The sequence below is a fragment of the Tachypleus tridentatus genome, chromosome 13 (genome assembly GCF_004210375.1).
Source record: "Tachypleus tridentatus isolate NWPU-2018 chromosome 13, ASM421037v1, whole genome shotgun sequence".
NCBI lineage: Eukaryota > Metazoa > Arthropoda > Merostomata > Xiphosura > Limulidae > Tachypleus > Tachypleus tridentatus.
Window position 1 is genome coordinate 22,405,404 of NC_134837.1, and position 16,199 is coordinate 22,421,602.

A 16,199-nucleotide genomic window follows, 5' to 3' on the forward strand; every position below is an offset into this window, starting at 1 on the left:
AAACATGATGCTTCTATGTATGAAAGTACAAGAATGGGAATCAAACATGCTACTCTGGAAGTATGAGGCAACCTTCATCCATGTGTCATTCTGGTCCAAACCTTAATAGGCTTGGAATATTTGAAAAAAAATTATGAGGAATCAAAAGGAAACTAGTTTTAATTGGAATTATAACTAATATCAGTTGTATGATTATTTTCTTGGCACTAATTAATTTCATGGTAGTTTTGGTGAATCATTAACATAAATATAACACTAACCAGTGCTAGTAGGTAATTGCATATGTCAGTTGACTCCCTGAATGTGGGTAGGTCAGAGTAGGCATCTGAGGATTTTTTTACAGACTTGCTTTAAAAATGTAATTATTGAACTACTTCATTACTGAGAGAAAAAAACATAGGTCCCATTTAAGTGCTAAATTTCATAGTTTTTTGTGTATATTTTTTATTGTTGTTTGTAAAAGTAACAAAATTATAATGTTTGTAAAAGTAACAAAATTATAAGCATTATGAAGTTGTTATGTTAGATATGGAAGCATATAAATATTAAATAAAACTTTTCTTGGCAAAGTCCTAATGTGAGCTGCATGAGCATTATGTAATTCAGTATCATAATTTGGTTTATGCATTCACTTTACAGGTTATTATGTGAGCTCAGCAGTTAGATATGGTTCAAAGAAGCACAAAACAATGTTATTAAATACTGTTCTATGTTTTAAGAAAAATGCGTTTAAGAACTTGTATGTAAATATTAATAATCTATATACAGGTATAGTATATAATAATTGAAATGTGTCCACTAAAACACAGCCAAGATAGTTCACTTTGTAAAAACTTAAGGTAAGTTTTATGTTATTGGATATGGTAACATGAATGCACATGTGCCACATAATTGTAACTTCTGTACTGTTACCCAGGCATGGTTGGAAAATCAATATAATAAAAATAATAAATATATATGAATATATAATGATATTTAAGGTATTTAGTCTAAACATTTATGTTTTTATGTTATAATCTTTAGTCATTCTAGAAGGAAAAAGGGATAATTTATATTTATTTCCTAATTTTATATGGTGGTTATGAGATTAGTCAAATTGACTGAACCATACAGAGATTTGTTGGCTAAACTAACAAAATATAGTGTTTTTTTTTAAAGAAACATTTGATAAAATTGTTTGAACATTATGAAGATTTGAAAATTTTCTGATTTTTTTAAAGCATTTTTAATCTGAGAATCAAAATTACTTTAATATTAGATAGGTAACATGCAAAAATAAAAAGGCACAAGAAAAATATTGCTGAACAAATCTTAAGACTTGATTTTAAAAATCTCCTATTTTGTGTATGAATGTCTTGTAATGTTACTGATAATATGCCAGATTTCCTGAATGTATGCTCACTAATTTAAAAGTAAAAGCATGAAACTATAACAAGCACAAAATAGGAAAGAGACAGTGCTTAAAGGGTTTAACTTATTATCCCTACACTTAAAAGTGGGTCAAAATGGCATATATTAATTTTTTTTACTGAGTTTCAACTTCTAATTTTAAAAAGAAATATTTAAATTCTTAATGTTTACTTTTTGTCAGGTGACACATCAAGCACATTGAACTCTTATGCATACATATATGTATAGTATATACGTATATACATATATTAATTTAAATAATTTCTTGGACTTTTGAAAGGTTAATTGTGTTGCACTCTTGGTTTCACTTGGATCCAAAGTTTTAAACTACTTGAATGTCCCACTACAAAAAAATTAATTGTTGAGTATTTCAGTCATGTTAAGACCTACTCAGCAATAACGTGCAGTAAATCTACATTTGTATTCTTTAAGTTACGTCACATTTCGAAATGTGAATGATAGTTGATTACTTCCTAACAATAGAATATCCTGCTTGTGAAATGAAATGTGGAATCAATGTTATTCATGTCTGTTCGCTCGCCATTTCAAATGTGGATATTGAGCACTGCTTGCATCTGCAGCTTTTTAGACAGGAAACAGATAAATGCTAGGACAGACCCCAGGGTTTGTAATATATGTACCAAATATTTATCTTTTATACTTTCCAGAGGGTCCAACTAATTAGAAAACTAACTAAAGCTAGTACCAGACCAGCATATAAAACTTCTATGTTTTCAATATATTGATGGCTAATATCAATTTTTCTAAAACAATGCAAACAACATAGTAGGGATGGCATTTACATCATTCCTACATAATTGCATAGACACGTAATGTAGTAGAATAATAACAGATAAAAGTAGGATAAACTATACTCAGTTGTGAAGGGATTTTTATGCATATTGCTATATGTTAATTCTTACTTGTGCTATTACTATCTTCTATGCATTGTTTTTGATGTTAGCCATCCCTCCATTTTATTTTTTTGAAAAGTTTTCTGTATCTGTCTGCTTGTTGTTTTTTTAATTCAGTACTTCAATATGCATTGGAAGGTTGTATTTATAACCAAGTTCTAAATACAGTGAGGTTCTAACTGTAGTATATATTGTTTAGCTGTTAGTGGATACTAATTCCTGTTTCACCTGCACTAACGTTTGTTTAAAGGAACACCAAATTTGTGTTAAAAAGCTAACTTGAAGGAGGTAATGATAAAATTGTTTACACTAGAATTATAATTTCTTTTCAGTTGCTACTAGTTATTAACTTATAAAAGTGGATACTCAGTTTAAATATGTCACCTGAGTGAAATTCATTGACATCTTTGTTTTGATTTTTATCACATAATAAAAAAGAGACAGAAGAAAGAACAAGAAATAGACTTTTTCCTGTGATATTCCCTGAACTTGTGACTCAGTCATTACAGAGATACTGTAACACATTGGATGACCTGTTGAGGAGATTTTTAAAACATTCTTTCAATGAGTAATCTGAGTCATCCCAACATTGGCAGCCCATCATGGCCAGGTGTTTAGGGCAACTGACTCGCAGTCTTAGGGTTGCAGGTTTGAATCCCTGTCACACCAAACATGCTTGTCATTTCCACTGCAGAGGCATTACAAAGTGATGATCAATCCCACTGTTCATTGGTAAAAGAGTAGCCCAAGAGTTGGTGGTGGGTGATGATAACTAGCTGGTTTCCTTCTAGTCTTTCACTGCTATATTAAAGATGTCTAACATGGAAAGCCCTCGTAGTTTTATGCAAAATTCAAAAGCAAACAAACCCAATATGTGTAGTGCTGCTGCCTACCTGATAAGGTGTGAAGTTTCATGGTTACAAATGGTTGCAATTTATCCAATTATTTGAAGCAAATCTTCAGACTGTGTGTTGTATTAGACAGAAATTTAGCATTACTTAATATATGGACCTTACCAGCAGTGAATGTTATAAAAACATGCCAGTAATAATAGGTTTAAAATTGTACAAGTATGTGTTTATATTTAATTCTATGAAATTAATATTTTGCAGCATATAAAACCAGTTTATACACAAGTATATATGTGTATATCTGTGGGATGTGTATTTATAATCATTTTCTTAAGGATATGCAAGTTCTTATGATGAGTAAAGCTAAATCTTCATTGTTTATGAAGCAAGTTATGGGTAAATAGTGTTTTGTATTGTATCATTTTATGATGTCATCAGTACATATATGTATATCTCATTCTAGGTTATCATCAAAGATCCATCAATTATCTTGACCACTTCTCACATAAAATCTTACATGGTGATGACTCTTCAAGGACTTGAATATCTTCACCTCAATTGGATTCTTCACAGAGCAAGTATATTCTTTTATTTTATTACTGTTGACCAAGTATTTTGAAAGTTGAAATATACAATTTTATATTTTTTGTGCATTTATACTGTCCTGTTATTCCTAGATGTATGTAATGCATTAATCATTTTTATTTTGTGGTTCTTTAGATAAGACAGTTTTCATATGGTTTTTGGCTAAGCTTGACACGTAAGAAAAACTTGCATAATATTTTAATGATAAAACTTTATTATTGTAAACAAATTATGATAATTACAGCTATGACATAATTTACATTGACAGAATATATGGGTAGCTAAGGCATGAAGAAATACCTGACATATAAAAAAACATTTCTTTAGAAACATCTCGGATATTTTTCTATTTATGCATAAGATTTTAAAAAATTAAAACTACTTAAATTTTGGTGTCTTGATAAATAACAAAAATGATATTTTGGCCAATATACCTATTTTGAAATACAAATCTGATTCTCAGATATAAATTTACTATTTTTTGACATGCAAATATGATAGCCACAGATATTTTTTGACAACATAGATACCTTAACTTCTTAGTGACTAAATTTATGTATAATGGTGTAGTGTTGAAGACATTATTCCACTTTTTTTATTCTGATCTTTTCTATATTGACTTCAAGCTAACATTTATTTATTTGTGAATTTCTTTTTGCCTAATGTAAATTCCAGTGAAGAAAAGATACTGTTGAAGTTCAATCTATTTTTTGATTTGCTGCTTCCACTGCAGTAAACTAGTTCTCTCCATTCAAAGCTGTTCAAAACAAAGCAAATAAAGAAAGTATGCTTTGTGGAATATCAGCAGTTTGTTTTTGATGTCGCGTATTATACTAACGCTTAAAAGTACCTTAAGTTGTTAATGGTGAGCAAAGGACTGTATATTAAGAAATTACATATCCTCCCATCTTATGTTGTTGAAATTTTATGCCTTTTCTATGTGGAAAACTTAAACAAGGTTGTATATAAGTTCTGGGGGAATCTGGGTTGAATTTTTGCTTGTTAAGTGTGTTAAATGCAACTGAAATGTTACAAAGTTATAAATCATGTTATCAAGATATTTTCATATGCAGGTGTATACTTAAATAGCTTGGAGAAATCTTATATATAGAGGCTTACCTTTTACTTCACTAAATCTTTTTAAAACATTAGCTTGTATAAATAACATTTTAGTATGGTCCATTATGTTAAAATTGACCAGCATCTAGTATTTTATTAAAATATTGTTTCTATATAATTATATAATTAAAATTAAAAATGGATTACCAATACAATATTTAACTTATTCTCACAAGTAACTTAACATGACTTAAATTACCTTCTATATGTTCAAATTTTCACTTGCCACTAGCCCTGATACTCCTACCTACCCTAGTTGTTGGGGTGGTGGATCATGGGAGGCTTCCTCCTGAGTGTACTCAGTCTCACTTAGTTGAGAGTGTGGCAGTGGTGTTCTACTGATATATATGGTTTTGACGCTTAACTAAAATGGATGTAATGTACTTTTCCAACTGCTGTCAGGTGTTGAACGATGCACCACATCAGCATTCAGTTTGCTCCTCTGGCTGAGTAACCTGACAGGTTACTTTGTAATGGCCAGTTTTATATTCTTGGATGCAGTAATGTGTGCCACATCATTGTAAATTCTGTACTGTTAGATCGGCATAGTTGGAAGGTCAATATATTAAAATTATAAATATACATAAATGTGTAACGTTATAAAATTTAAGCTATTTAGACTAAACATTTGTATATTTGTGTTATAATCTGTAGTCATTCTAGGAGAAAGAAAAGTATAATTTGTATTTGTTTCCTAATCTTTTAATGGTAGTTAGGTCTGTCAAATCAACTGATCCCATACAGAGATTTGTTGATGAAAGGAATGGAAAAAATTAAGTTTTTTTTATTAAGAAACATTTGAACATTATAAAGATTTTTACTTGTAAAATTTGAAAATTTTCTGATGTATAAAAGTATTTTTAATCTAAAAGTCAAAATTACTTTGACATTGGATAGGCAGTATGTGAACATAAAAAAGGCACAATAACAACATTACATAAAATATCTGATGTTTTACATACAAAACCCTGTTATGTTTATTAATAATCTGCAAAATTTTGTGAAGATGTGCTTACTAATTTAAGTAATAGCATGAAAACTTAAACAAGCATAATATGGTCAAATGGACCAAGCCTATGCTGAAATTTAACTACCCAAATCCTACATGAATACAGGCTTAATGTGGTGAGTAAACCAATACTGAAACATCATGGATGTAAACGTTTTTCTTATTTTCACAATGAATTAACATAAAAAGTTACCAGTAAGGATTTTTTAAAGTACATTAAGGGTAAACAAAATGATGAGGATAGAAACCTTGAGGGGTGATAAAGGAAGGTTTGTATTTGATGATTATGAAATAGTTTATTAAATTTACTTATTTTTATTTTTTACTAATGAAGACTTAAGCAGTATTCTTCATTTTGAACAACTGATATATGAAAACAAATTGATCAAGGCAACTGCATAAATTCTGAGCTTGTAAAAATAAAGTTGGGAAGTTTAAAGAACAATAAAGCTTCTGCACCACATAATATTTCCCCAACAGTTTCAAAGGAGGACAAGGATTGGCTATGTGAGCCACGTACCACAATTTTTTGTAAGTCCTCAAATAGTAGACAACTACCAACAAATTAGAAATTAGCTAATGTTACTCTTATCTCCAAGAGAAGTAACAGAAGTTACCCCAGTAATTATAGGCTTGTTAGTATTACATCAGTTGTGGGAATAGGTTTGAAAAGTCTGATAAAAGAGAGTTTGCAAAGTCATTGAACAAAGTTTAGAAAGGTTTGGAAAGTATGATAAAAGATAGTTTGCAAAGTCATTTAACAAAGTTTAGAACTTTATTTGATAGTCAACATGGTTTTCACTGATGGAAAATGTTGCCTTACAAAACCTTTGGCATGCTTTAAATATGCTACTACATTTATAATTGAGGGTAAGTGTGAAGGTTTGGTGCATTTGGATTTTCAAAAAGCAATTGACATAAAAGGTCTGAAAAGAAACTTATCTCTACAGGTGTGGGGGTTATATTAACTATTTGGATAGAAGAATGACTTGATGGAAGAAAGCAGAGGGTTGTTATAAATAGAGCTCAGTGAAACTGGATTACCATGTAAAGTGGTGTACCTCAGGGCTCAGTCTTAGAACTATTGCTTTTTTTCAGTTTACTTTAATAACATTAATGAAGGAATGATCAATAAATTACTTAAATGTGCTGATGATATCAAGGTCTTCGATGTTGCTGGCTGTGAAGAAGATGCTGTTACTTTGCAAAAAGATTTATATCATTTAGTGAGTTGTGCATATAAATGGCAGATTATGATAAATGCAAAATATTGCATGTGGGTTATTATAATTTGAATTATAAGTATAATTTGGATGGGAATAACTCTAAGAGTGTTATGAAAGAAAATCTTGGTGTAATGGTTGATCAGTCTCAAGCCATTCAAGCAGTGTGCTATTGTTAGTGGTAGGACAAATAGGATTTTAGATTGTATCTACATAAATACTGAATGCAAGTCTAAACGGGTTATAAGTGTATTGTATAGATCACTGGTTAGACAAAATTTGGAGTATTGTATTCAGTCTTTGGCTCTTTACCTTTGGAAATGGTTCAGAGAAGGGTAAGAAAAATGGTACGTGAGATGAAGGGGTTATCATGTGAGGTGAGATTAATATATTTACAATTGTTTTCCAATTGGCAATGACTCAAGATCTAGCTCTATTGAAGGAAAACATTGTCTTCATTCATTTCGACAATTCCCCAGTGATATCTTGCATTTCCTGTCAAGGGGATGTGTGTTTATGTGACCTTTGTTTTTGAAGTTTGGATATTCTCTACTGGGCTCACTCTCATCGTATTAGCCTCCCAGCTTGCCATGATGTGGGGATGATGAATATAATACCAGATCATCTGTTTCAGCAACCATTTCAGTTCCCAGTACTTCATTCTCAGGCTTTGGCAATAGGTGCATTCAATTACAACTGGATGGGATTGAATCTCTGTCTTCCTCCCCATTTCATCTGTTACCCAGAGTTTTGGCTATGGTTTAATACACTCCTTGTGAAGTACTGTAGGCAGCCACAGATTGGCTGGCCCAACTATGGTTTTCTCTTTAGTATTTTCTCTTTGCTCCTTCCTTTTTAACCATCTCTGTTGAGGCAACTGCAATCCTACATTCTACACACAGATATTCCAAAGCTCAAACATCTTGCATAGAAGTTAAGTTGTCCTTTGCACGACGTAGGAGTTTATCTTCTAAAATTGACCTGAATTTGTGTCAATTAGGGCAATTTCTCCATGGACCCACAATGGCCATTTGTCAACAGAAATGGCACTCTTATTTCACTGATGGTGTCTTACAAGGAAACTGAACCCTCTTCAACTAAATGTACCCACTATATCTCATTATTTGACCTGACTTTCTGATGACAGGTTAGCTCTCTCTACTGTTGTCTTACAATAGGCAACTTTATTGACAACTTTTTAGTATTTTACACATCAGAAATTATTTATGTTCCCAGTGCTGTCCTGCCTTCTCAGGTTGTTTCTCATCCTTCATCCTAAAAAGGTCTTTTCAATTACTTAATTGGAATATTTAGGTGATATTACATTCTTTGTTTCAATAATAAATGTATGTAATTCTAGACAAGATGAGTTCTATTACTTTCTTTGAATAAGGCATACATTATGCCATCATTTTGAGTCTAAGTTGCTGCCTTTTGGGCTTTAGTAGGTGAAGGAAAAGGTTTATCCACTTTAATCTTGGTTGCTTTCTTCTTGTGATTCCAGTGGTTAGGAACATATTGGGTACCAATCTTTTCTTGGCACACCTATGATCTATGCAGATGCTCACTAGCCTTTTCGATATATGATTATAGTTATAAGTGTCAACAGAGATAAGTATGTTTTGGAATTTAACATTTTCAATAATACTGACATTGTCCTGCCCTTCTTCCTCATTGATTGGTGTATTTAACATTTTCAATAATACTGACATTGTCCTGCCCTTCTTCCTCATTGATTGGTGTATTTAACATTTTCAATAATACTGACATTGTCCTGCCCTTCTTCCTCATTGATTGGTGTATTTAACATTTTCAATAATACTGACATTGTCCTGCCCTTCTTCCTCATTGATTGGTGTATTTAACATTTTCAATAATACTGACATTGTCCTGCCCTTCTTCCTCATTGATTGGTGTATTTAACATTTTCAATAATACTGACATTGTCCTGCCCTTCTTCCTCATTGATTGGTGTATTTAACATTTTCAATAATACTGACATTGTCCTGCCCTTCTTCCTCATTGATTGGTGTATTTAACATTTTCAATAATACTGACATTGTCCTGCCCTTCTTCCTCATTGATTGGTGTATTTAACATTTTCAATAATACTGACATTGTCCTGCCCTTCTTCCTCATTGATTGGTGTATTTAACATTTTCAATAATACTGACATTGTCCTGCCCTTCTTCCTCATTGATTGGTGTATTTAACATTTTCAATAATACTGACATTGTCCTGCCCTTCTTCCTCATTGATTGGTGTATTTAACATTTTCAATAATACTGACATTGTCCTGCCCTTCTTCCTCATTGATTGGTGTATTTAACATTTTCAATAATACTGACATTGTCCTGCCCTTCTTCCTCATTGATTGGTGTATTTAACATTTTCAATAATACTGACATTGTCCTGCCCTTCTTCCTCATTGATTGGTGTATTTAACATTTTCAATAATACTGACATTGTCCTGCCCTTCTTCCTCATTGATTGGTGGTGTTAGAGATTGGGATGGAGCCTGTTTTTAAAAAAATGATTGCATTATCTGAATGACATGCTTATATAAAGTAGGATGATAGAGAGTGCAGTGATGTAGGTGGAGAGCTTGATGAGACGAACATAACTAAGGGCAATTTAATGGAGCAAGTGAGAAAAAAATCAGAGCTTAGGTTGGCAAACAAGTAAACCTTTGAGGTTGAGTAATAGCTATGTAATGAGTGGTGGTAATTATTATTTAAAATACATTTTCAGTTAAGGAAAATGTAACCTTCATTTCTTCAGTACTGAACCAAGTCATATACAGTGCTCCTTGTTTAATAATATAAGTCATGAATAGCTTTAAATTGCTATATAAGAGAGTTGCCAGATCAACATTAATGGAGTGTATACTCCTTACATTTCTTTAGAATAACCTCTATCTCTAGAGTGTTTATAGAAGTAGGTAACTTAGTTTCTGAGTACATATAGTATTTGAAAATAAGATTAAGTCGCCAGATATTTAAATCAAGGATAGTGATTCATTTGGTGAGCTGTTTCAAAAACTTGTAATGTTTTCATCTTTCATCTAGAAGAAGTCATTGTCTTGGAATGGGACTGTAATCATTCTCCATAGTGAGCATGGCTTTTTCAAAGATTGATAAAGATTGGAGGGTAAAATCTTTTTTTTGACCAATGTTGCATGACAAAGCAGTACAATGTTTTGATTCTTTCTAGCTTTGAGTGAATGTTATATTCAGAAATTGAAAGCCTTAGGCATGACCACATCATTTTGGCAATATAACATTTTAAGATATGAGCAACAACACAAAAATACAATGCTGTGTGATGGTGAGATTGTTTCTTTTGAAACCATGTACAGTTTTGTATACTGGTTGAACTGTTTGCTGTACAGTATCAGTGGATCATGTAACATTATTGTTTTCCATGACTTCACATATTTTATCAAATTTGTATCATAACAAAAGAAATATTCTAGTTTCGTGGTAATTAAACAATGATTTAAGACTGACTTTTTTTTTTTACTTGAAAGTTACAAAAACTTAATCTTTTAACTGTTAAGGTATACAAGTGAGGAGTACAATATTTCACAAAGTAATTTTTCATTGAACAGATATATTAGATACATAATGCACAGATGACACCTGATTCATAACTACAGCTTCATTTTGTTTTCTTTTTATAGGACTTAAAGCCTAATAACTTGTTAATAGATAGGAAAGGAGTATTAAAACTTGGTGATTTTGGTCTTGCAAAATTTTTTGGATCACCAAACAGAGTATACACCCACCAAGTTGTGACCAGGTAAGTATAACATGAAATTAAATATACAATAATTTTCTTAATGAACATAACTTTTCTGACAAATTAAATCAGATTTTTCTTCAAATACAATTTAAGTAGAATAAATTTAGGTTTTAATTTACTTACTAGTAAAGTAAGTTAATATTTATTTTTTTTTCATTATCAGAAAACTCAGAAAATAAATCCAAAATACATTTTTATTGGCATATCCAGGAGAATGACTGTCAGAAAACGTTGCATTTAGAAACTTGAAATGGAGCAATTCCTAAAAGATACAATATGATAAAACATACAGTATACAATGTGATTAAATGTAGTACATGTAGTGAATGATTACCAAATATTAACCTCGGTTTGTGAGGTTACTAGAGGAGGGTTGATGCTTTCCTGATTTATCTACAACAAATAAGATTTGAAAGTATTAGTTTTTGTAATTCTTTTATTAGAATTATTGCATATTTTGTGTTAACTTCATGTTTACCTTATGGTTAGAATGTTGAAAACTGGAAAATAAGTATGCTAAATCAGCACTGTAAATGTGAGAGCTATAGAAAATCACCAGTTATCTTTACATAAAGTCTTGCATCATTTTGATATCATTGTTACAGAATGATTATATTTTACAGTTAAAGAAACCATAGTCATATGTAGTCCTACATCTGCTGGTAATGATAACTTTGCCACAAGAAATCTACTGCTAGTTCTGAAAGGTTGTTTGAAATTAACAATAACATAGATTGTAGTGAGATTAATGTTTCTTAGAAGGAGTGAAAAATGTATAAATGTTTATTTTCTACAGGTGGTACAGATCTCCAGAGCTTCTTTTTGGTGCTAGGATATATGGAATTGGTGTAGATATGTGGGCAGTAGGATGTATCCTCGCTGAGCTATTGCTTCGAGTAAGACTTCATCACAAACTAGTTTTTTCTGTCTCTTTTAATATATGAAATCATCTAATTCAGTGAAGCTAAGCTTTAGCTTTATGTAAACCTAATATTGAGAAGGTTCTTTTGAAATCAGATATTGTTCTAGATTTTAGTCAGGCTTATGTCCAGGCTACTTACAACACTTGGGTGGGTTGGTTGTTTCGTAAATCTTGTAAAAAAAAATCATTATTCCCACAGCTTCTGATAAGAAAATTATGCAACCATATTATCAAATTGTTATGAGGTATTGTAAACTTTGTTGTCTTATGTAGGCTTTTAAAGAAAATTGACTTATTGTTTTAGAAACTGTTCTCCTCCTAGCATAAAGAAATAAGCAAGCAATAAGAAAAGGTGTATTTTAATTGATTGATTAACAACTGAAAGTCGGTGTTGATTTCATATAATTACCTATGAATAATCTAAAATAAACAGAATTACTTTTTATGAAAAGTAATTTAAACATGAAACGGTGATCCTATTGATATCTGGTCAGGATACTCCAAAGGCAGTTTACTTTATTTGTTCAAAGGATAATTATTTTTAAATTATCTTAGATCAGAAAACATATAGAAATTTACTATCATATGAGGAAACAGTGGTAACTACCCAATAAAAATATATATACTGCCAGGCCTGAAATTTTGGTGTAATATTGAAATTCATTGATATGAAAATTGGAAAATGGCTGCAAGTGGCAGGTCAAAAAAGTTAACAGTGTATGTGGGCATAATACATTTTGTTCATTTGTTCATTGTAAAACAGTATATACATAAAACAATCATAAAATTACTCATGAAATTTTTTATACGCTTTTTTGATATATAAATTTATTGAACTCACAAAAGCTTTCAGAAACCTAACTTTGTTATGCTCTGGATAAACATATATTTCTATATGTTTTGATAGAAAAACATAAATGTAAAATTGCATCAGGCAAAGACCTTATTTTTTAAGAAGTAAAACAGATGCAGTAAATAAAAGATAGACATGATCTCGTCGCAGGTACCTTTTTTTCCTGGTGAATCAGATCTGGACCAACTCAACAAGATTTTTCAAGCTCTTGGAACACCTAATGAAAATAACTGGCCTGTGAGTATTGTTTTCAATCCACATTTGAATAGTTATTCCTTTACTGGCTATCTCAAGATAACTAATCCTGGAATATTAGGTTATGTAGTTTTCACAAATTATTGAAAATCACACATTATTGATTATTAGGCCTTTAAGACAAAATCAATCTCTTATTTGTTGACAGATAAAATGAAGAAGCCTTAAAGTAACCTATTTTTCTAAATAAAAGTGCCCAATAACACAAATATTTAGTTGTGCAAAGTTTATGCAGAAAATTTTATAGGTAATATATTTTCTGCTTATAATTATATACATGAATTTACACATTTCCTGTTTTATCCTTGATACAGGAGAATGTTTCTTCAGTTAACGTTACTTTTGTCTAGTTCGTGTTCCATTTTGTTTTTACATTGATTAATCTGTATCCTGTTCAGTCATACACTGTATTAATGTCAACCATGTCTCCTCTTTGGTCATATACCATATTAAAAATACTTCCATTAACATATCTTTTGTATACATATTAAAACAATGTGGTGTGTGTATTTTTGCGAAATTTTTAAGCCTTTAGTAAACATTACACATGTTTTGTATAAAAAAAATCAGCTTTTATAATTGAGTAGTTTTACTGAAGATTTGTCTGTGAATACATGGAATTCAGACTGATTAGTTTGGATTCAAGGTGATTTTTTATGTTAGGATTAAATATATGTATTTTGTAATCTTACAGTCAGATTTCTTTTACACAACCTCTAACACCTTCTTCTAAAGACTTTTTTTATATTGTATATCTAACACTATTTGTACTTATTTGATTCCACTGACCTTGTAACAACTATATATATTGAATACAAAATAAATCTAAGTTACCCAGTTTTTCTTTTTAGAATGACTGTAAATTGTAACAGAAAATTACACTAGTTTATCATAAACATCTGAAGGTTGAAAATAATTTACATTTGTTTTTTGTGTGTAACTAATCATCCTATGATAGAAAATATGAATTACGTGGCAAATACACAGCTCAACCTACAGTGTTGATTGATGCAACTCATGAGCTATTTGCAACCATACATTGAAGATAAATATTTTTATTATATTTTTTGTCATTATCTAACTTAATAACTTTCTATTTATTGAGTCTTAGTTACTTTTATAACAGTAAATAAAAATTGTATATATTAGTAAACAAGAAATTTGATAAATTTAGTCTCTCAACTTAGGTCTACTTTTTTATGATGGTTCTAATATGTCAGATAATTGTTATTTCATTTAAATATGCATTTCAGAACACATTACTAACATGCATAAAGCAAACAATGTCCTATAACTATATTAATTTGAGCCTTTTGCAACAGGCTCAGTGTATTATATTGAGTTCATCTATGCATTTGCACACATTAAGTATTTGCACTGTACATTTTGATACAGCATGTGTATCTTCACAAAAATTTCATAGATTTTTAATAAAGGTTACAATTTTTTGTACACAAAAAATAAGTTATATTAATGAAAGATTTCCTTAGAGAATTTTGTAAAAGTACTGAGTCTGTTTTGTTATTAGTCTGAGGGCAAGGTGATTTCATGTTATGATTAAAAAAAATTCGTCTTTGCCCCCAAAATCTCAAATATTATTTTTGCAACCACTAAAATCTCCTACTAAATACATATCAAATGTTTGTTGCAGTAAGACTCTTATGTTATTTTCTCTACCCAAACTGTGTGAAGTCTGTCAATTGACCAACCTCATTACTGTCATAAAAAAATCTTAGGAAATAGATATAAGTTATGCTTTTTTTCTGTGCTGGAATGACTACATATTATAACACAAAAATACATATGTTTAGTCTATGTAGCTTAAGTTTCATAACGTTATATATATGTTTATATATTTTTTCAGTTCTACCTGAAGAGAGATATTTTTTGATGGAATTGTTCTAAAAGTTGTCTTCTTTCTGGTGGTTGTGTTCAGTTGTTTTGTTGATATTTTCAGTTTGTGTAGAATGGATCACCAGTCTTCTAACTAGGTTTTCTCCAATAAGTCAAGAACCAATACATAATTCAAACAGAAATCCACAGAAAAATCGCCCATACTGGACTATACATACCCTGGGACTCGGCAAATGACAAAACAAAAACTCAACATATTGAGAAACCAGATAAACACAGACACAAAACTATACTTGCACAATAAAATTAATGATGAAATCAACAAAATAAAACAACACCTCATCACATCAACATATTTCCTTCAAAAACCATGGAAAAAACAATAGGTACACCTAGATTTGGAAAAAAAACTTAAAACACAACATTCCAGTAAACACCAAATTTATTTACAAAATATGTACAAAACTAAAGTCCATACTTTGTAAAAACTACACTGACGAACATAACACCAACATTATTTATAAAATACAATGCAACAACTGCCACAACTTTTAAAATTGGTAAAACTAGCAGAAAAATGGAAACCAAATTTAAAGAATACAAAAAAACACCTTCACATGTTTTTGAACATTGCAAATCAAATAAACACAACATAACTATAAAAAATACCCAGATACTAAGTAGGGAAACAAATATATACAAATGCAAAATCAAAGAAACCATACTTGTACAGCAACTTAAACCAAAATTAGACCAATATAAAGGAACACCTTTATACCCATACTAATTAATAATCTTACATTTTACTGCAACGCTCCCTACAGTCTTGTATCCATTTATACTCTCATTCCTAAGATGTGCTCAGCAACGGTGAGTTGCAAACTTTTACTTTGTTAACCTGAAAATGATCAAAGAAAGTTGAAACAATGTTCTCTTCTTTATTAGTAAAACTGTTAATACATGTACCAGCTGTCCTGAGATACATTTTTACTTCAAGTGGGTTTCTTGTCATCATGACCACAAGATATTACTTTCAATTTGTACATGTGAACAGGAAATGTTCACCTGAATATTTTTCAAGTTTTTCACAAGGTGAGTGTAGAGAAATTGATAATAAAAAACTGGTTATTAAATTGCTGGTGTTTTAGGCTCTTATATTCACTCATATTGTATCTGATGTGTGTGAATTTTGACAGTTGTTGTGTAGCATAGTTTCCCTTGCTGAAGGCTTTGTCATAATGCTGAATTGTCCTTAATAGATATCTCCTCCTTATGTGCTTTTCATAATCCAACTAGTCTACAAGGATGACAGTTTCCCAGTGATTATTTTCAGTAATCCATTTGCATGGAAATTCAGTAACATTGGTAGCTGACTGGTATGACTTCATATGGAATTAAGT

The 16,199-nt window shown here is 30.7% G+C and overlaps 1 protein-coding gene across 1 annotated transcript in view; it reads left to right on the plus strand.

The window, feature by feature from the left end:
* LOC143239386 (cyclin-dependent kinase 7-like) overlaps positions 1 to 16,199 on the plus strand; it is a 41,106-nt gene that overhangs the window by 8,066 nt on the left and 16,841 nt on the right. Inside the window, exons 5-8 of the mRNA XM_076480397.1 lie at positions 3,639 to 3,749; positions 10,794 to 10,912; positions 11,712 to 11,811; positions 12,841 to 12,927. Of these exons, the coding sequence (XP_076336512.1) occupies positions 3,639 to 3,749; positions 10,794 to 10,912; positions 11,712 to 11,811; positions 12,841 to 12,927 (417 nt within the window). The remainder of the gene's footprint in view (positions 1 to 3,638; positions 3,750 to 10,793; positions 10,913 to 11,711; positions 11,812 to 12,840; positions 12,928 to 16,199) is intronic.